The sequence below is a fragment of the Pseudomassariella vexata genome, assembly GCF_002105095.1.
Source record: "Pseudomassariella vexata strain CBS 129021 chromosome Unknown BCR38scaffold_15, whole genome shotgun sequence".
NCBI classification, from domain to species: domain Eukaryota; kingdom Fungi; phylum Ascomycota; class Sordariomycetes; order Amphisphaeriales; family Pseudomassariaceae; genus Pseudomassariella; species Pseudomassariella vexata.
This window is the reverse complement of record NW_024467970.1, coordinates 495,627-515,803: the sequence shown is the minus strand read 5'-3', so window position 1 is coordinate 515,803 and position 20,177 is coordinate 495,627. Positions and strand designations below refer to the sequence as shown.

Genomic DNA, 20,177 nt, shown 5'->3' with positions numbered 1-20,177 from the left:
ATTCTCAAACATCAGACGGAAGACATGCCATAGCGTCCTATCATCAAAAATATCGATTAACTACAATGGTAGGTTTTGAATGATGTCATACCCATCTAGAGTCCAAACTCGTGAACCCATGGTAGTCGCATAAAACTAGAGACCGCACCCTGCATTGATTGTCAGAAATACATGTGTACCATAGCCCACTGCTTAATTGATATGACCAACAGTTGCGCTCCTGCGTGGAACTGCGCACAGAATCCTGGATATATCTTAATGTCTGGCGCCGCACTAACAGCCTTTACGCTGGGTGTGTGTAGAAAGCGAGAACGGAGATGGCGCCTTCCCCAATTGATCGTTATCGCAACATCATCGTCAAGACCTAACTTGCATATTTCGGTGAAAGGTACCGCTATTTCGATCTCCACGTAGACACACTGCAGTTTTGCAAGGCATCATTATATTTACATCTCATATAGACCTTCCGAAGCATTGTAGACCGCACCTTTACTTGTACAAGCCTATTGCCGCCACATCGGAAGAAAGCTCTTCTCTACTTTCACATTGGCATTACAATATAACACTAGACTGTAGCAGTTTTTATTATATGAAGCCGCCCGGTTAGCTCAATCGGTAGAGCGTGAGACTCTTAATCTCAAGGCTGCGGGTTCGACCCCCGCATTGGGCTCAATTCCCAGTGCACTCCTCATGGAGGAGTAAAATACTTTTTCATATTATCCGTAGATGAAAATATATATGTTGGTCGACCTTTTAATCCATTTTATTCTGTTCCAACATGTTGACTCTGCACTCATTTTGGTTTATTTCCCTGGTGATATCCAACTTTGTGTTATAGTCATCAACATTTAGCGGCCAAATGGCTATTCGACTTAATTTGGTGGTATTAAATGCATCGCATTCCAGGTAGAGCTCACTAGGCGTGTTGGTTAGAAGTGCTGTCCGCAGTCTCTGTAATGTAACACATTGTTACTCATCCTATCTCTTCGGAACGCCCGTCTACTGGGCTGATGACCGCTTGAATTTACAGGAATTGTCGCTCAGAGCTCTTTCCCCACCTCTCCCAATGCCTTCAATAGCCCGTCCAGTGTCCCCTGCAGGGTTTGACAGTTAATCACGACCCTAAAGAAGCTACCCCTATCCCCAGGAGCGTAATCAATCATGAACCCTCTCGCAATTAACTTCCCCACCATTTCCCTGGTCCGTCTAGTGTTCTCCTCCTTCGTCTCCGCCACGCGACCTCCAGGTGCGTAGTAAAAGCATACCTGCAGACAGGGAGGCGGATTTGTCGACACCAGCTCAAAGTCAGGCGATTTTGCAACGTGGTCTGCCAGATGCGCAGCCATAGTAAAAGCGTTATCGATCTGCTGCTCAAACCCAGCCGCGCCATAGTAAATCCACGACAGCGCAAGCTTGAGACTGTCGCCCCGTCGTCCACATTGCAGTGTCAAATCAGCCAGATCCCAGACTTCCTCGCTCTCATCTACTGAGTGGAACAAATATCCGGCCGGTAACGTGTTCGCCTTGTGGAAGATGCCAATGTCGTTGGTGAGCAAAAACGAGCAAGTCATGGGGACGTTCAACATCTTGTGCGGGTTCACGGTCAGGGAATCGGCCAGCTCGCTGCCGTCTAGTCTGTGCTTCTGGCTTGATGAGAAGACGGCCGACCCGCCCCACGATGCGTCAATATGCATCCACAGGTTAAACTCCTTGCAAATCTTGCTGATTTGCCGGAATGGGTCGTAGGAGCCCAGGACGGTCGTTCCAGCCGTCACGTTGACGTACATAGGCGTTTTGCCTTGTTCCTTCGCCTTGATGATCGCTTCTCTCAACGAAGAAGGGATCATGCGGCCTACATTGTCGACGGGGATGGATGCCACGCAACTTGCTCCCATCCCACAGGTAACCGCAGCCTTTTCAACCGAGTAATGGCCATGCACGCTGGTGAAGAGGACAAACTGGTGGTTGCCATTGCCGTCAGACTTAGTAGTAGGGAATAAAGTGTTCCGCGCGACCACGATCGATGTCAGATTCGACGAGCTGCCGCCCTGGCATGTCACGCCTCCGGCGCGAGGACCGGTGAATCCAAAGAGGGAAGCGATTTGTTTTGAAGTTATTTTTTCTATAATCGTCAGAGCCGGCGAAACTTGGTAGACGTGGACCTACGGCATGTTAGCTCAATGGCGAAAGAGGAGTGGGCAGGCTTGCATTCGTGTTCAAGACAGAGAGTAGCAGTTCTGATATTACTCCAACCTAATCTTGTCAGTTACAATTTCGACCAGTGATTTGGGTGAAGACCTACAGCGTTCGTGCTAGCGTATAACTTATCCAGAAAACCCTGATCCCAGGTGTTGACGCTATACTGAAGGATCCCTTGGATCGTTTCCAACAGTCCATCTTTGCCTTTACCCTCTCCCTCCGGCAGTGAGAATCTCAAGCGCTTTATCAATGCCGCGGGGTTATGGGACTCCACAAGTACATTGCGCCAATTCCCTTTGTTATCCGTGGTTAGTTGACCGCATATCTTGCCAGGTGCTGCGTCGTCCGCTGCCCTAATGAACGGGACAATGAGAGACTTGACCGCATCGATAAGCTGCAGTTCGTGAGTTCATGTAGAAAGGTTAACCATGTGTGATACAGGGTTGACAGTTACATCGTCAAGCTCATCCGCACGGTTCAAGGTTGTAAGAGAATTGCCATTCTGTACATTCGAAGGAGCGTATGCTGACCCCATCTCGTCTAGTGGTCAATTTCAAAATTTGATCCTTAATATCTAATTCAAGAGAAGGAGAAATGTATAACGAAAATTCTTCACTCACCGAATATTCCTGTGTTCTTTTGGAGACACTTTCCGTCTGAAATGCAACGTCAATAGATATCCCGAGCCTTTGCCGAGGTGTGAACGAACAGAGAGCATCCTTCAAATCAATTGAGCTAGGGTTAGTTTGTGGTACGAGTTTTCAGTGCTAGCATTGCTACTTGGGTTTGTTGATCATTGTAGGACCAGCTCGAGTCTCTCCATATCTGCAACGTGAGGCATCCAGGAAGGTCGAGCTAGGGCGGCTTTCGCACTGTCTCGGATAGTCCCTGAGTACCTGAACGTGGTTGCCCGAAACGCAACACTCATAGTCCTATGCTTCCTAGGTAGTATCTGTTCTGGGCCGCTCCTTCGCGCGGTACGCAATGCGGCTCACCACGCCCTTCAAATACTTGATCTCGTAATGCTCATCTTTAACTCATACACATACACATAATAACAGCCCAACTCCAGCAATCATGAGTTCGCACGACCTCCCGTACGCCGGGGAATGAAAGTAGAGAATGTGATCATAAATCTTCACCCTTGTCCATCGATCTTGAACATCTAGTCTGCTCGTTTCTTCGACTCAGCATCTCCACCATGATGTCCCGGCAGGGCCGAACCGATGTCACCATCACCGTCTTCCGCCTCGTCCCATGCGTCGACGGCATTCTCATCCCAGTTATCCAACTCCTGCTCCAGCGTTGTGCTTCTCTCGTTACCGGCGGCTGACATTATGCCTTCCTCTTGACCACCCGAGCCTTCTCCCAACTCCAAGTCTTCCTCGTCCTCGCCCGGCACCGCATCATACTTTCGTCCTCGTTTGCGCTCCAGCATGCGCTTATGGTACCACGAACACAAGCCTAGCCCGCCTAGGCTCCCGACGACATTGGCCACGATATCATATAGGTCGAACTCGCGGCCGTTGGGCAGGAAGCCCTGTAGGAACTCGGAACCGACGCCGAGGACTAGTGTGCATACGACGAGAGATAAGTTCAGCGTGCGCCGGCGGTTTGTGTCTACGATCCAGTAGAAGACAACGGTGAGAAGGAAGAAGGTGAAGAGGTGTAGGACTTTGTCGTTGACGTATTCGCCGAGTTGGAGGGTTGACAGGCCAGCGTAGCCTGCGAGGAGGCAGAGCAGGAAGAAGACGCCTGAGTAGTCATATTAGCTTGCGAATCCTAGTTTGCGAAGCTGCAACGAGCATATGTAGTCTCAACTGTGAGAAGCTGTGAAGACAAGGACGGGGAGCTTTCGAGATCTGAGAGCTAGACTCCAGCTGAGGTAGCTAAGCGGCAAACGAAACATCTCGGGAAGCTTGGTCTTGCACTCACCTGCGAAAGGCAATCGAATGCGCATGTTTGCTGAGCTGTGGAGTCGAACAAAAAGAATTACGACCGGTGAAATTTGAGGAGGTGCATCATTACAGAACCATGTGTAATTCTGTAGCCTGCAACTGGGCTGTAAGGTATCGTGTTTGTCCAGGCAATATTCGTTTGTTGGGTTAGATCTTGAGAAGCGACAGCTCCACTTATTTTGATGCGAGGGCCCGCCTTCCATGTGGCTGGGGTTGGGGACCATGGGTCCTAAACCCCGACGCCGACCACGCTATTCCCACCATGGAGAATTGGTTCATGCGGACGACTTTCCAAATATGTATGCTGGCTTAATAGATCTCACTTGAACATCGAAGTCCCTTTAAATCAGAAGTTACTGTGCGAAGAATTCTGCAGCCTTGAAGTTGTTCCGATATAAAGATGGCATACGCAATGGCCTATTCACCACCAATTTAACCCGATGTCACATGTGGCTCGAAAATAATCGTGATTTAGAGAACTGTAAGCACTGAAAGTTGGAACAATCGAAATCTACGTCACAGGTGGCATACTTGTCGAGACCGTTTATTCGTCCCGCCTCCTCTACCGCCATGATTAGGAGGTGGCGAGAAACTATTCTGACTTTAATTCGTTCTGCCACATCTATTCCTCGTATATTACTACATCTAATCAAGGAATACGGATGTGGTAGCCAAAGAGCCTTTTCATCCAGGCTTTAAAGTAAGAATTAAGTTTGCACGTGATCACCGCAACCGGCGAAAGACCATTCAAGGAGATACCTCACGACAGAACTAACAGCACACATGCAATACCCATAAACATGGTAATAACTTGATGCAAATTTACATGATGTTCCAGTCATTGATAGCATTCTTCAATCCAATTTTAGTAAGCCCAAAAGTCTGTGTCGTATAGTTGTCTCACTTAGATTTTGGCTCTCTCAAGTACCTCGGAAGGCATTAGCCGCAGTGGGCAAAGCTGACCCAGACTTGGATGGAGTTCGCTCGTCGTCGCATTTGACCTCACTACAATACTGGGCCAGAATCGCCTTGGACAAAACCCATCGAGGCACCCCCATTCCTATCGATCTTGCTTCCAAAATTCGTCTGCCATCTATGTCGATGTCGCTCGTTCTTTTAGTATCAATTTAGGCGCGGAAACGCCCTGTGGACGGAACGCCGACACGCGAATGACATGCGCATGGCGGCCGCCATCTGTCCATCAGCATAACACCTCCGAGGTCATCATGTCCATCATGAACGGTCATCAACATTGGCCTCCATCGTCTGCCCATCAAGTCAATGACAGTAGGAGCTTCCACCGCGCCGAAGACGGTCCTCAGCGCACCCAGACTCCGGCAGACCACTCCCAGCCGTTGATGCCTGAGGCACCACCTGATATCGATGCTGCTGAAGACCGACAACGCGCTTTTCTTCGCGATCTTTATCAAAAAACCGAATCCAAGATCGCGCATCTGTTCGCCGAAGATGGTTCATATGATTATGCCGGCATAGAGTCGCTGCGGCGACCAATCGCCCTCTCCACCCCCCTCTTACCCCCGACTACCGACCATGACCCCATCGAAGAACGACCATCCAAGAGAGCCAAGCGCGTTATCGACGAAGACGACTACGGTGACGATGACGACGAATACGAAGATCGCGATGCGGTCGATATCTCGCCGCTGAAGTCGAAAAGCGCCCAAGGCGCCGGCGCCCTCCTTTCCCCCTCCAAATCCGGTAGCTCTCCGGTACATTCTGTGCCTTCCCCTGGGAGACTTTTAGACAGAGTCAAGGACGACTCCTCGCAAGAATCACAAGGATCGCAACCCCACGCGAAGACGTCTGAAGATGCGCGCAAGCAATTGGAAGAGGCGCGGACCGCCACTGAGGATGCTGCCAAGCGTAGCTTCCACACCTTGTTCTACACGCTGGAGAACGATCGGACGGCCATGCTGGAACAACAACAGCTGGAAGAGTCGGAAAAACAGCTTCAGGCAGAGATGGATAAGAACAACACCAACAACTCCGGCGCTGGCGTGGCTGGCGAAAACCATGGCTCCCTCAGTAACGCGAACCTTGGCGCGTCAAGTCTGACGTTAAAGCATCTCATCGCGCGTATAGACATGAAGCGTGATATGGTTCGCGCGTCAGATGCTGAGCTACGTTCGCTTATGAATGAGGTCAGGAAAAACCGCAGCAAGTGGGCGAATGAAGAGAATGTGAACCAGGAGGAACTGTACGAGGCTTTGGAGAAGGTTCTGAACGAGTTGAAGGCACACACGGAATATTCGACACCGTTCCTTCAGAGGGTGAACAAGAGAGATGCCCCTGACTATTACAACCGTGAGTCATATCCGCCGCAAGTGAATGACTAGAGGACATCGGATTAACAGCCTCTAGTGATAACCAAACCCATGGACTTGGGGAGCATGACCAAGAAGCTCAAGTCACTGACATACAAGTCGAAGGCGGACTTTGTAACGGACCTTAATCTGATCTGGGACAACTGCCTGCGATACAACCAGGATATGAATCACCCACTTCGGCGTATGGCCAATGGCATGCGCAAAGAGGCGGAAAAGTTGATTCCTCTGATCCCCGATCTTGTCATCCGACCTCGTGCCGAAGTTGAGGCTGAAGAGCGCCGCAAACAGAACGGGGGCGATGACGATGGCGGAGATGACTCTGACGATGAGCCGATCATGTCGTCGCGCGGCCGCATTGCCGGTGGGGCCAAAGGCACCAAGTCACGGAAGGCGCCCACGGATCAGAAAGAAGGCACGCCCAGTATGGAACAGAAGCCTTTGCTCGCCGTGAACGGTCTGTTGAAGCTCCAACGAGAGGGCTCCGAGGTTGATGGGAGCAATGGCTTTGCGACACCTCCCGTAGGCGGGTCTGGTACCCCAAGCGGCATGAACGGGCATTCTGGTATCGGCAGCAACATAGACGCCATGGACATCGACGGCCCTTCTCTTAACGGCATGGCTCTCAACCAGGCTCTCAACGAGGCCCAAGAACAGGTATTCGAAGATGAGGAGTACAAGATCTATAAACAGATCACCAAGAAAGACCGTGCCCAGATCGCCAAAGAACGATATCAACTCTTCAACGGCAGAAAGTTGAATATTGATGAGCCCGCCCTGCTGCGTTCCAAAGTTGGCATGCGTCGATTTCTCCATGGCAGAGAACAAGCAGAAGCTATGGGTGCCATTAGCCCCATCTTCGCCGATTCATCCGCTACAGCCGCCAAGGAATCCTCGAAGGCGGCGGAGACATTGGCGGAGGGTATGGAAGATGATTCAGAACGAGTGGTCCCGGAGTACTACGATGCACAATCGTTGATCCCGGACATCCCCCTAAAACTTCAATGGATTGAAGACAATGAGGGTCAAGTCATCAATCAGCACGAAGAATTTCTGCGAGCTGTTCCGGCTGGGTATTTCACGGCTCCAAAAGGTCACCTAGCTGAGAGGTTCGATGCAAACATTCGCCAGCTGCAAGAGACGAGGAAGCTCTGCTCCAAGATCGGCGTCATCAAACAGATGCAGATCCAGACTCAGGTAAGATACTCGCGTTGCGATGCCCACCCGCCAATTCTGACATTATTAGGTGTATACCAATCAATTTCCCAAATACAACCCTGAGCCGTTTATGGAACAGGATATCCAGCCGCACGTCACTTGTGGTGATGGTCTCGTCATGGCACCCGAGGTCTGTAGGGCCACAATGAAGAGGTCAGTCGCGAAGCTCTTCTACCACGCCGGCTTTGAGGAGATGCAGCCATCAGCACTCGACACCATCACGGACATCGCTGCCGACTACTTTGAGAAGCTCGTCTGTACATTCAAGACCTACAACGAAACGGATAGGAAAGACCCGACCGTTAGCTTTGCACGACGGGGCGCTCGTGTCCAACCCCGGTATACTGACGAGGAAGTCCTCCTACACACGCTTTACGAGAACGGTTACAAGGTCGAGGACCTGGAAAGCTACGCCAAGGACGAGGTCGATCGGCTGGGCCACAAACTGGGGGTGATCCACGAGCGCATGAAGACTCATCTAAGCGATCTTCTCCGACCTGCGCTGAATGATGCTGGGGGCGATGGCGGTGCCGCTAACTTCAATGATGGCAGCGATCAATTCGTGGGAGGCGATTTTGCAGAAGAACTTGGAGAAGATTTCTTTGGCTTCCGCGAGCTGGGTCTTGCGGGAGAAATGGGCGGCATGCTGTCCGTTCCCCTACACCTTCTTCAAACTCGAGTCCGCAATCAGTATCAGAGCCAGGCTCAGGTGGCCGGTCCAGTTGATGTCCACTTGTTTGAAGATCTACCTCCTTTGGAACCTGTCACGAAGGAGAACATCCAAGATGAGATTGGTCTCGTCAAGAACTTCTTCCTCGCCAAGTTACACGCTAATGGCGATTCACCCTTGGTGGAAGATGAAGACTTGCCTATCAAGCAAAGGCGGCCTCGGCCTCGTCTCCAAGCTTCTGGGAAGATCAACTCGCCCCAGAAGCGACCACCCAAGGAGCAGAATGCCATCAACAAGAGGAAGAAGAAGGCTGAGGCGGCAGCCGCTGCAGCAGCGGCTGCGGCAAAGGCCGATCCAAACGCGAGTCCAGAGAAAGGCTCAAAGAAACTCCAGAAGGGGGCTGTTGCCGCTACGAACGCTGCGGGAGCCGCTCTACCCGTGGCACCGGATATGTCGCGTATGGAGAGTAATAGTCAGCCAGAATACAAGGACGACGTAGGGATGATGAGCCCCGAGAGCATGGAGCGCTAGAGAAGAAACTGTCGCTCTTCGGTAGGCGTCGTGCCCAGAGACAGGCAGTCGGCAGAAGTACCTGGACCTATGGATGTGGACGAGGACAACGCATCTCTGCGTAGCGTGTCGATGGACATATCAGACTCGCCGTGACTCTACCGCAGCCCGCCGCAACGTCTAGCCGTCGACATCCCTAGTCTTTGATGCGGCTTATTTCGCATCATAATGGCGGGCGGAATAATTTTTTCTTTTCCATTTCCTTCATTTTTTTGCTCTGCGCTGGCTTTCTAACTTATACCCCATCTGGAGGGCTGCGCTGGTTGGCGTTTTTGACGTTGATTCTCGGCACTGAACATGGATGACTAGAGACTCGCGTTACAGTTGGGTTTGCAAAAAGAAATCCCTGGATCTACACATGGATCCCACACTCGAGACACAGCACGACGGGGGGTGCATCACTGGCCACAACCATTTTCCGATCTACATTTGCCGCGCCTGGCGTTCGTTGAAGCGACTTTGCGGCGTCAAGCGTTCCAACAGCATCATTCAGGTTATAGTCATTCGCGTGGAAACGACATTGGCCACGTTCTTTCCGTCACACCCCAAGGTGGGGTTTAGACTCAACTACTACTCTGAAAAGACCGCGAACTAGTTGGCACGGTTGCATATATCGACATTGGTCCTTGCGAGGTTTTGGAGCAAAGAGGGGGGATATCAAAGGGCTAGGAATGGAATTTAGCACGATGCGAGTCTTTTATGAAAGACGGCGGACTGGACCAGCAGAAGGCTCAGGGCAGGCAAGACGCTCAATGTACATATACCATCATACTGTATAAGCCATAGGAATGCCTATCTTGCATGAATGAACCTACTGCTCGTTATTACTGTGTAATGCTGCTTCACGTTGTTTGAGGCACGATGTTGGCACGGGCATTGAGGTCCCCCAATATGAAGAGATGAAGGGAGGCTCTACAAGCAGAGCAGAACAGCAAAAAGAAGCACAGTCTGGCATTTGCGCTCATTGCCTACTCCCCTGGCGATCCTAGGGTTCAAGCATGATCTTTCGACTACCCCTATTTGCTGGGTTGTAACAGACACCAAGATGCTAATGCTCGACCTCAGTGCCGTTTTTATTATTTAACTAATCCTGTATACATGAACATACAGATCAGACTTCAATATGACTGCCAATCTAGGTATCGAGATCAATACGCCACCCGCTGTCCAAAAGCTCAGACGACCGGATCAACCGATCCATTATCTGCGTCATTATCCCAGCTGTCTGCGAGGTCTTCGTCCTCTAATCACCCTCCTCATCATCGTCGTCGTCGTCGTCGTTGTCGTTTGCGTAGGTATTCACAGTGTACGATAGACCTCCACTAAAGCGCCCTCTACTGTTTTGCCACTCCTGGACCAGCCTTCTCGCCTCCGTAGCGGGTGTACCCGGCGGCACTCCAGCCCGGCGCAACTGCCTCACGCCAAGCGTCTTGAACTCATCATTGGCTATCTGCATAAACCTCCCCGGCACTTGTATTTTCCTCGGCTCTTCCAAGTCATCCGCCGCGCACAACGCGTGGTTCGGCTTGAACACCACGGTCTTGATGTAATACTCCAACGTCTCGGGCTCCGTCTCGTCCCGTATCCACCGGTCATTCTCCCATGTTGAACTACCCTTCCAGCCATCTACCTCGAAATCCTTGGCATGCGCCATCATCACCGTCCCGTCGCGTAGACGAAACCACCACTTTGCCGCCATCTCGTTGGCAACGTAATCAATCTGCTCCTTTTTCCGCACCAGACTCTCAAGCTCCAACCTGATCTCGGCAAGCGAATCAGGATACACCAGCTGGCCCCTCCCACCGTACCCATCGGCCCCACGACCTGGCAAGTAATGCCGCGTGCACACATCAGCATCAAGGTACAGGCGCTGGTCCGTCTCCCAATGCCACCAGTCGTGATGTCGAATCGTCATCGTCATCGTCCGTGGAAGGAAATGCTCCATCTCCAAAATAGACGGCAAACCCCGCATCTCGCACAACTGTGCAAAAACGCGTACATGTGTCAAGAAAACATCGCCATGTTTCTCGTAAATCTCATGCAGCACAGGCTGGAACTCGCGGACGGTCAGGACGTGCGACGGGCGCCTCACGCTCCAGGCAAGCCAGAAGGTGTGTGTGCTGGAGACCCAGGGGCGGAACCAGGACTCGGCGTAGATGGATTGGCAGGTCTGAAGGAGGGCGCAGTCGCGGATGCCAGGGGAGAGGTAGTCGGGCCGGTAGTAGGGCGTGTTTTTGTCGTAAGACCGGGATGGGTCCGGGTACGAGGCGAGGACGTAAGTGTAGATGCTGTCGCGAAGTTCGCCGGGGAGTTTGGTGAAGAGGGGGGAGAGGGTTTGGGAGGTGCGGGGGAGGTGGAAGGATTGGATGTGGTTCATTTTGATGGGTGACATTCGAGGTGAACTGAAGGATGGTTTGCTCTGTACTGCAGCTGGATTGAGAGAAGCTTCTTAGAACTGGATGATGGAGGGATTGATGCAGTGTCTTCTATAAATTTTCTGTCGAGGAATTTAGAGTGGAGTAGAGTAGGCAGCAGCAGTAGGCAGCAGCAGTAGCCTACAACCCAAGTTGTCCCAAAGTTCCATCCACTCAAATGGGATGTAGGAAAGACAAACAGTTTGTCGCACAGTGGGATTTGCTGATCCTGAAAGCCACAGTCGTCAGCTTCTCGAAACGTGTTTATTTGAGTCGCTCAAGATGGCGAATCAGAGAAACCTATATGACATGAACCACTTGCAGAAACCACTATTGTGACCTATGGCTCAATACAGTTTAGCTTGTATCCCATCTTCATCGAAATACACATGTGATCTCGAGCAGGGGAGACACAATTCAACATTCAACATCTGGGTCCTGCCGTACGAGCGTTACTTGCTGATTTACCCTCATTCCAATGTTTTGCACTCACAAGTTTGACAGTGGTAGCCCAACGGCACGAAGGATCAAACTCATTGTCAACCAGCAAATTCCAACTTCGTCGGGTGGAGGGACTTTGCAGACTCATCACCAGCTGACAACAGCGGCCCCATGAAACCCACCTCTCAGCCCTGGGTCGTTCGTGCGGTTCTTCCGCGATGGGACAGCATGTGTCTCAGGAAGAACATGCCAACCGCGAAAATGAAGCCCGAGAACCCGAATACGTAGTTGGCTTGTGTGCGTTGACATGCAGGACGGAGTAGATCCATCGGGATGGCAGCACAATTTTGGGGCGTCTGATGGTTGAAGTCTCCATCCCAGCATCCGATGTTGATAATTTTCTTACCAAGCCGGTCTGGTTTGGCTTTATCGTCGGTAGCGACGCAGCTTGATACACTCTTCATGACATGGGGGAGTACCTATGGTATCGTGTTGATATGCCACGATGGGCAGAGCTAAGCCTGCAATTAGAGGTGCAGTCTTCCCTTACGATGTCTCCGACGAGATATAATACGGCCGAAACTCCATCGGCAGTCAGAACAACAAAACTCTGGATGGACTCGGTCCACAAAGCCGCTAACGCCTGTCTCGGGGGGCATCGGGCATTAATTTGGGCCTTGGTCAGCGTGACCCAAAGCCCAAGGACCACGACGGCTAACAGCAGCTATAATGCAATTGTCAATTTGACTCATGCGATTTGATGGGTAAACGAACCTGGAACAGCCGCACGGCAATGGCTGCGGTGGACAACATCTTCCTCATATCTTTCGCGAAGGATTTTGTGGGCTAGTGAGTTTGCGTTTCGATATGCTCGCTGGTCGGCTGTTTCGTTCTGAAGTTCGAGCAAGTTTAAGAAAGAAGGGCCACTGAGAAGTTGGACGGGATATGGATTTAGTAAGGCGTTTCCCCCGAATTTGTTTGCTACTCGCTGCTGCTGAGCAGCACAGGCACAATAATCTCGTGCTGGACCATCAAACGCACCCTGGTTGTGAGTTTGGGAATGAACAAACATGTCTGTATTGCGCCAATATGCTAGGCGTGCTTCCGCTACCAAATACTGTCTCGGACGGACCGTCTAGCTGGGGATATATAAAGCCTGGGGCCACATGAGGATCAAGGTAGACGACAGTAGACATTCTCAACGCAGCTCCCAGCGGGAAACATAACCATCCTGTTCCAGGTCCAGCCCCCAGAACCTGCCACTACATCATACTACAAACTCGTCATAAAACTCATCCTCCCCGCCAGCGCCCTCGCCGTAATAGCAATACTCCACGCACTCTCGAACCCATGCGGAACCCCGCTAAACATGTGGAACTCGACGTCCACATCAGCAGCAGCCAGTCTCGCGGCGAACAAGCTGCACTCATCCCGAAACAAATCCAAGTTCCCCACATCCATATACGTAGCCGGCATCCCCCTCAAATCCTTTGCTCTGCCCGGTGCCGCATACGCAGTAACCTCGGCCCTCGCCTTCCCGGCATTCTCTTTGCCCAAGTATGCCTCCCATCCTAACACAATATCCTCCAACGGCAACGACGCAAACCCCGCCAACGGACCGTCAGGACTCATGTTCATAATAGTTCTATCATCCAACATGGGGTAAATCAACAGCTGCCTCGCCACCGGTGGATCCAGCCCCCTATCTCGCGCCATTAGTGCCGTTCCTGTCGCAAGGCCGCCCCCAGCACTGTCTCCCATTAGACCCAGACGTGCTGGATCAATGCCCAGATCCAAAGCATGCGAGTGAACCCACTTCAACGCGGCATAGCAGTCCTCCACCGGCGTCGGCGCCGGGTCTTCAGGGGGCATCCGGTACACGACCCCAAAAGCCTGCACGCCCGAGTCGGCGACTAATTTGGACACTTGAGCGGGTATCACTTCGCCCGCTATCATGGCGCCACCATGGAAGTAGAGCCAAGCTGGTGACAACTTCTTCTTCTCCTTTGAATCCTCCTCGCCGACATCCTCACTTCTTCTGCTGCTTTTTCTTTTCTGCAAATGAGCTGAGGTAGTGAAGCGGATGATCTGGATCTCAGCCCCGTCGTAGGACGTGGCTGTGTGGACGGTTTGAGTGACGGCCGGTTGAGCAGTGGGGATTTTCGCCCAGATGGATCGCATCATCGGGTCGTAGTATTCGCGGTATCCGAGGGCGGTGGCGAAGACGGGCAGGCGCCATTTTGAGCCGAGGGGTTTGCGCCAACGGTCGTATTCGCGGTCCCATTTTAGCTTGGTTTGGGGTGCTGGCCAGACCTGGGATTCTTGGGTTTGTAGCACAGTATTTTTGTTTTCTGTCTCATAAGTAAGGCCATCGGTGAGTCTGACGGGACCAAGGCCCAAGTCTGCGGTGTTGACCTTTGAGATCTCCTTGGCCGCGCCCAGCGACATTTTCTTGGCTCAAGTTGTGGACAGCTTCAACGAAACAACGATCCGAGAGAAGAAATACTTGCGCAACTGTAAATCTCACTCTTTCCCCCGACAGGATGCTTGGCGCATATTTGTCGCTTGACTTTAGGGCTGTTCAGGAGTCCGTTCCGCGACAGGATGCAGGTACTATCCAGGTGATTATAGCCTGAATTCGGGTTACAGCTTAACACGGCATATATGCCTTTCACGTACACAGTAAATTAAATTCAATGTAAGTTACGGTAATCGCTCACGATCGATTAAGTGCTTTTTCACTGATTGGTCGTACTCAGAACTGGTTGAGTGGCATGACAATGATGAAAAATAACAAGAGTTGCATCCATGACACGTATCGTTCATTTTGACTTGGTGGTTTAATAGCCCAGATTGAAGGGATACTAACAGTAGATGAATAAATTCACTGAATAATTTAACTGAAACTTAAGTACAAATTGAGGGAATACTGGCCCCTAACCTACCCTCTCAATGGTATCCCTCCCCTACAGCCACCTTACGTCATCGCAGGCTGTATTGAAGCTGCGGCTTACTGAGGATCTGCTGGGAATGACATAAGTACCAGTAGTTTTTGGGCGCTTGGAAAATTCTCCCGAAAATGGTTGGGGATGGTAGGTTCGAAGCTCGCGGAGGCGGGGATGGGAGAGAGGATGGAAGAGGTGTAAGAGGGAGATGCACTCATACTGCTTTTCTATTGTATGTTTTCAACTCTTACCTGTTAATTCTCAGGTTCCATTGTTGCCCACACTTTGGCAGCCTTTAATTCCATGAATAACACAATGATGCCATAATCCAGGACATTTTCGGCCTCGAGGTTGAAGAGCATACGAGCAGAAGCTTGTAGACGACCCACCCGTTAAACAAAGGAATGCCTATGTGTTGGCTGATATAACACCACGATTATATAAACATAATATGCATTTATGTATGCAAATATCAGATGAAACCCGGTCCAGGTGCTTCATCGACGCATGTGCTCTCAAATGTGAATTTCAACATTCATCAGTAACCGACATTGAGCAAAGATGGCATAAGAAATTTTCGGTCCGCACCAGCCCCTTTTCAAGCTCATTCGTGCTCTTTGGTGCTAGAAGGCTGATTTAGGGTCTCTTAACTTGCTCTGGTGTAAGCAGCCAAGAGCTCACTTTACTGTGCTCACTTTGCTGTACTCCAGGCCCTTACCACTTCCACTCCTTTGAACTTGGGGAGATCAGGGGCACAGATTCAATCCTACACCTTTTAGTAGTTTGCATTAAGTCCGATAGAAATTCAGGTTAAATTTCAAGGTTCATCCATCGGTAAATATAAACTACTAATAATCGTGGAGAGCGCATAATCGAAGATGATGCGTTTCCATATTATAATACTAGTCGTAGTATTACCTTGAAAGATCTACTTTATTATGGTATATATAGAACACACTGTGTTTCTACTGGTGAGGAACTACGAGTCGGATACTTGAGATCAGTCCACGTCCGCTACTGTACTTAGACTGAACATGGCATACTCCCAGAGTGGTGGAAACCATACAAAGTAGATTTATTATTCTTCGTTTTCACATGCAGGTAATACGCTATCTTCTTCTCGTCCTTTCTAGACATGTCAGGAGGCGTTTAGGGGCGAGGGTGAATAGGGGGTATATCGTATCGGTGATTAGACGAGAGGATATATCATCGCACAAAATACATCTAACCTAGTCAGACTCCACCACGTAGCCGCTAGCGCATAGTCTTTTCTAGAACAGGACTCGCAAAGGGTGCCAAGATACAGAGGCAAGAATACTAATCCAAAGTAGTTCGGGACAAACCGCAACGACGGAGGATTTGGCAGCGCGGAAGTTGAATCAGAAGCAGGAAGCCTAGATGATCAATGGTCTTGCCGTTGTAAACGCCCGAAGTTCTCAGATGCTGTATTGTGGCTTTCCAGGCTAGCCACATTCACCACGCTTTGAAAACCAGCGGAACCATAAGGTTACATAATGGGGCATTGTCTTGATTACATTCTAAAGGGTCTACATGGGTTGTATGTTATCAAGGATATAACACTCATAACTGCATGCATCAACGTCTGACTAGTGAATATACTCTCGAGCTTCGACCGTCAACAGCCAGGTCTAGATGCCAGGACTATGCGACCAATTAGGCGGCTTTAACCGGTAACGGGGAAGTTCTATCTAAGCTCATAGGCTGAAGTGAGAACTTCAGGGTCTGGCGTTAATTTCGGGTCACCTTTGTCTTCAGATCCTGTTGGGGACATGAGTGAATCTGTGAGAGACACAGATAAAACCTGTCTACATGCCACCTAGCATTGACCGAACTTGGCTTATTGAGAGGCGTTGTTCACGCTAGCAGTCTGGTGTCCTGTCTTCTCCCGGCTGTTTTGATTAGGCGATGGGACTCTCGTGATTCATCGACCATGGTGATATGGCCTTACTATGTCGCATCGTGTGAGATTGGCACCAAAAAGGAAATTTTGTTGGAATTGCGTGAGAAGAAAACGGTGCCACAGCGCAGTGTGTATGAATGCGCTGTGTCACGTCTTGGTCATGCCTAGTAAGATTGAAGTTCATTGTTAGCGTCGATCCGCGCATACTCATGCAATATCGGTCATGCTGTCGCAAGTTCAAGTGGCAGAGCGACTTGGCAGTGCAGGGCCAGATCGAGCTAGATGCGGTTGGGATCACCCTATCATCCTTGAGAGCACATGCTAAAGCTTCTACACCACGCTTCTAGAGTCGCCGACATGTTCAATTTTGCTGGAGATCATGACCGTTTTACATGACAGACATCGACATCTTCATGATGTATCGCGATGAATTCGCCCATGATGATTTGACTATGGGTGTTCTAGTTTTGATCGCTCAATCTGGCGGCACGGTCGTCCAGATGTTGCCTAGTTTAGTCTGGGTTGTCCCAAGACGGACTGTTAATATGACCGAACGCATCCGAACATTCGGAAAAGGTCTTTTGTTGGGGCTCACTGAGTAGCCCTGTGGTAGGTAAGAGAAAATAGGTTGAGGATTTAACGACTCGCCATAACTTTACGATGATGGTGCGTGTAGATTTTAATGGGGAAACACTATTCCTTGCATCGATCTTATATCTACAGATCTCATGGATCACGGCAAGGGCCCGGTGGCTGCCGGACGATCTCACAGTAATTGCTTGGACAGTTGTATCGGCTAGGCGAAATGGATGAATGAAGCTGTTGACTGTCTATGTAAGCGGGGTGAAAAAAAACTTGAAAACCTTAGGTATATTGTGGGAGAAAACTCGGAATCCAGATGCAATGACGTTAAAGGTGGTAACATTGATGCCAGGACGTCGAAATGCCATGCTGACAAACCATGGCATTCTGGAAAGAACAAAAAAAACCAGAAAAAAAAGGGCTTGGCTTGGAAACCCACAAAGCCACAGCACCATGGTACGCATCGTTGTGCAGTTGTCCCAAGCTCCATGAACAATGACGAAGAGTGATGGCATTTCTACGAGACACTGATGTGAAAGTAGGATGCTGATCCCCGGCTGGAACCGATGGATGATCCCTGACATCCAGATCTCGACACCATCGCCTCCGACACGTCAGCCACAGAAGCAGGTGGAGAAGGTCGGCACCAAAGTGGTGGGGTGGGCCATTATTGGGCGAGGGGCGAGGATTGAGGTCTGAGAGAAGACGAAATTGTTAAGGACGGAAGTACCTCTTCTCTAGCGAGACGGAGTTGAAAGGAAACAATGGATGTTTTGCTCCGGATTGAAACCGTACAAGCTAAATGTTTGACCATTGGACCAAAACAAGGATAGGAGCGCAGCTGAGAAGCACTAAAGCCTCACTTGTGGCATTCGGCTTTGCTTTTGTTCACAGCTGTTCGCCCATTGCAGGCTGCCGGGACTTGGTATTTGGAAACGAACCGAGGAAATGGGTGGTGATCGTTGTGAATTCCATGGACAAGACGGTCGCTTCAATGAATAGACGCGCCACGACATATTCCCTCTCCCTAATCCCGACCCATCGACCCGCCAAACTGGCACTCACATTGGTAGACCAGCGGGTCCTAGACCTCGGGTGGTCGAGGAGTTTCGAACTGGAGGCAACCGCAAATTCCATGGCCAGGACATGCAGGGTGACAGCCGAATGTGCACAGGTCCGAACAGTTGCAGCTAGATATGCTTCTCAGTTGCACAAAAATGATTCTGGCTAGATTGTGACTCTCGCAACCACATTGCTGAGACTACAGGGTGTCTCACAATCACTGGTCTGCTGAAAGAAAGGCATCCAAAATGGCATTCTCGAACGCGAACAGACATTCTCCCATCCTATCAAGTTGTGTCAGCGGGGTGCCAACCTACTCGTATCACTGCAATGGGGTACGATATCATCGGCAAGCAGTTTTGCATCTGGGCATTTTCGCAGACTTCCACAAGATATGTAAAGGTTCGAGTTGATCAATTCAATTGCACGCAGCAGATTGAATTCTGTGAAAACAAGCCAATGAAGAAGGCATTCACGATAGTTGGCATTATCGCCGACCAAGATAAGCATCTCTAGGAAGTAGTGATTGGTCTCGTAGTTTTGCTCACATGGATCCCCATAACTCGATCGGGTCGTCGGAGTCCTCACAGGGCTGGGGTTGTGCATAATGGCATCTACCATTGCTTCGCAGGCACCAGCTCATATGTCACAGGCCAAAGAGCGCAGTACAAGTGCTCGCACGGGGGAGCTCTGCACATCCTGGAGACCCTTTCAACGGCTTGCAAGTGAAAAGGCCTGATGGCAAGTAGGACTCTTTGGATGTGTATCGACAGTCTTCAGGGTTGGGGATCATGAAGCAGACGAACTCCCAAGAGTCAATTCGATACATCAAAATGCCCGTTCTGAAGGTGGGAAAGGTGGGCAGGTGGGCAGGTGGGCCACTCAGAAGAAAGGGACTTCAAATAGAGTTTTGACATGCCTGTCTGGTCCTGGTTGCGAGCTGGACCGAGTTTGGGCAACTGCGGCCGCACGAGAAAAGTCAACCCATAACAAGAATACAGCTTCCTGGCCATGCTATGTGGCACTGTAATCAGAACGCAAAAACCACCCAATGAACCTCGTGCTACTGCAAGCAATGCGCATCTTATGTCCGATTCCGCCAGGGATCCAATTCATTACTGAGGTTGTGTGCATGCTTGAGATGGAGGGGCGGAAGTCTTGGGAAGGCCGAATGGAAGCGGCGGGATTGATTAAAGACTTGGCATTGCCGCAGTGGAGAACAGGCAAGGCAGGAAAGCTGAGGAAAGGATGGGGAACAGGAAGGAGGATATTCCTAGAACCCAGGGTAACCTTGCTCTCAGATAACGATACCGTTGGTTTGAGAGCTGCTTGACGTTTCTGGAGCGGAGTCAGCTTCAAGCCAGCAACACATTTCGTTCAACGTCCAGAACGGCTCGCCGAAGTTGCCTAGGCCAAAGTAGATGCATGAGCCTAGAGTATAGTGAAAGTCAACTAAACGGTCTGCCGAACGCTCGCTTGCTTTCAACAAGAAGATCAACAATGAAGGTTCTCATCAAGGGAAGTACCGAAAAAAAAACCAACGCAAAGCATCGTGCAAGATGGCTACCTCTCTGGACTTCTGACATTGACAGGAAAATTGCCTTCCTCTAACGAAGTAGTGCTACGCGATCCCGCACAGCCAGCCTGGAAGCATGCCGACGTAGAATGTGGCTGTCAGAATGGATGGATTTTCATATCATATCGCCGGGACTGTGTAGATTTGATCTTTGAAGATAAATGCTACTCTGCAGAAATGCCTCTCTTCCTCTCTGGCCGGGTGTGCGCTTGGCCTTTCAAGACCACCAGTATACTGGACCTAGTCCCGGCTTGGGCAATAGCGGCCAGTACTTTG

General features: G+C 50.5%; 7 protein-coding genes and 1 non-coding gene across 8 annotated transcripts; 2 read left to right on the top strand and 6 right to left on the bottom strand.

Moving 5' to 3' along the window:
- The first annotated feature begins 597 nt into the window (after nt 1–597).
- On the top strand, nt 598–670 carry BCR38DRAFT_t314. The gene has a single exon. It is a non-coding gene; the product is annotated as a tRNA-Lys (tRNA).
- Nucleotides 671–924: 254 nt separating this feature from the next.
- BCR38DRAFT_446724 (glutamate decarboxylase) lies at nt 925–2,873 on the bottom strand. Its single transcript, XM_040861111.1, has 4 exons — nt 2,654–2,873; nt 2,303–2,593; nt 2,209–2,253; nt 925–2,162 (listed from the first exon to the last, which is right to left on the bottom strand). The coding sequence occupies exons 1-4, from the start codon at nt 2,732–2,734 to the stop codon at nt 1,041–1,043; spliced, it is 1,539 nt and encodes a 512-aa protein (XP_040711644.1). The 5' UTR covers nt 2,735–2,873; the 3' UTR covers nt 925–1,040.
- A 569-nt stretch (nt 2,874–3,442) lies between these two features.
- Nucleotides 3,443–3,958, bottom strand: BCR38DRAFT_309702 (uncharacterized protein; the record flags this gene model as incomplete). The annotated part of the gene is made up of 1 exon (XM_040854646.1): nt 3,443–3,958. A coding segment is annotated over one exon (516 nt), but the record flags the coding sequence as incomplete, so codon positions are not given.
- Nucleotides 3,959–5,383: 1,425 nt separating this feature from the next.
- Nucleotides 5,384–8,921, top strand: BCR38DRAFT_489182 (uncharacterized protein; the record flags this gene model as incomplete). The annotated part of the gene is made up of 3 exons (XM_040864368.1): nt 5,384–6,482; nt 6,540–7,699; nt 7,749–8,921. 3 exons carry the CDS (start codon nt 5,384–5,386, stop codon nt 8,919–8,921), a joined length of 3,432 nt encoding a protein of 1,143 aa, XP_040711642.1.
- Nucleotides 8,922–9,972: 1,051 nt separating this feature from the next.
- On the bottom strand, nt 9,973–11,651 carry BCR38DRAFT_446720 (uncharacterized protein). Its single transcript, XM_040861110.1, has one exon. The coding sequence runs from the start codon at nt 11,350–11,352 to the stop codon at nt 10,204–10,206; it is 1,149 nt and encodes a 382-aa protein (XP_040711641.1). The 5' UTR covers nt 11,353–11,651; the 3' UTR covers nt 9,973–10,203.
- A 349-nt stretch (nt 11,652–12,000) lies between these two features.
- Nucleotides 12,001–12,637, bottom strand: BCR38DRAFT_413144 (uncharacterized protein; the record flags this gene model as incomplete). The annotated part of the gene is made up of 3 exons (XM_040858797.1): nt 12,001–12,294; nt 12,366–12,539; nt 12,590–12,637. The coding sequence occupies 3 exons, from the start codon at nt 12,635–12,637 to the stop codon at nt 12,001–12,003; spliced, it is 516 nt and encodes a 171-aa protein (XP_040711640.1).
- A 450-nt stretch (nt 12,638–13,087) lies between these two features.
- On the bottom strand, nt 13,088–13,996 carry BCR38DRAFT_352321 (alpha/beta hydrolase fold-domain-containing protein; the record flags this gene model as incomplete). The annotated part of the gene is made up of 2 exons (XM_040856700.1): nt 13,088–13,807; nt 13,841–13,996. The coding sequence occupies 2 exons, from the start codon at nt 13,994–13,996 to the stop codon at nt 13,088–13,090; spliced, it is 876 nt and encodes a 291-aa protein (XP_040711639.1).
- Nucleotides 13,997–17,491: 3,495 nt separating this feature from the next.
- On the bottom strand, nt 17,492–17,832 carry BCR38DRAFT_446717 (uncharacterized protein). Its single transcript, XM_040861109.1, has one exon. The coding sequence runs from the start codon at nt 17,776–17,778 to the stop codon at nt 17,512–17,514; it is 267 nt and encodes an 88-aa protein (XP_040711638.1). The 5' UTR covers nt 17,779–17,832; the 3' UTR covers nt 17,492–17,511.
- Between the last annotated feature and the right edge of the window lie 2,345 nt (nt 17,833–20,177).

Excerpts from the sequence above, each read along its gene's own strand:
- BCR38DRAFT_446717 (XM_040861109.1), bottom strand. The coding sequence starts at position 17,778 with ATGCCATCACTCTTCGTCATTGTTCATGGAGCTTGGGACAACTGCACA.
- BCR38DRAFT_446720 (XM_040861110.1), bottom strand. The coding sequence starts at position 11,352 with ATGTCACCCATCAAAATGAACCACATCCAATCCTTCCACCTCCCCCGC.
- BCR38DRAFT_446724 (XM_040861111.1), bottom strand. The coding sequence starts at position 2,734 with ATGGGGTCAGCATACGCTCCTTCGAATGTACAGAATGGCAATTCTCTT. Across the intron at positions 2,594-2,653 it reads GTGCGGATGAGCTTGACGAT|CTTATCGATGCGGTCAAGTC; the intron begins GTAACTGTCAAC and ends CACGAACTGCAG. Across the intron at positions 2,254-2,302 it reads TATACGCTAGCACGAACGCT|GTTGGAGTAATATCAGAACT; the intron begins GTAGGTCTTCAC and ends TGACAAGATTAG.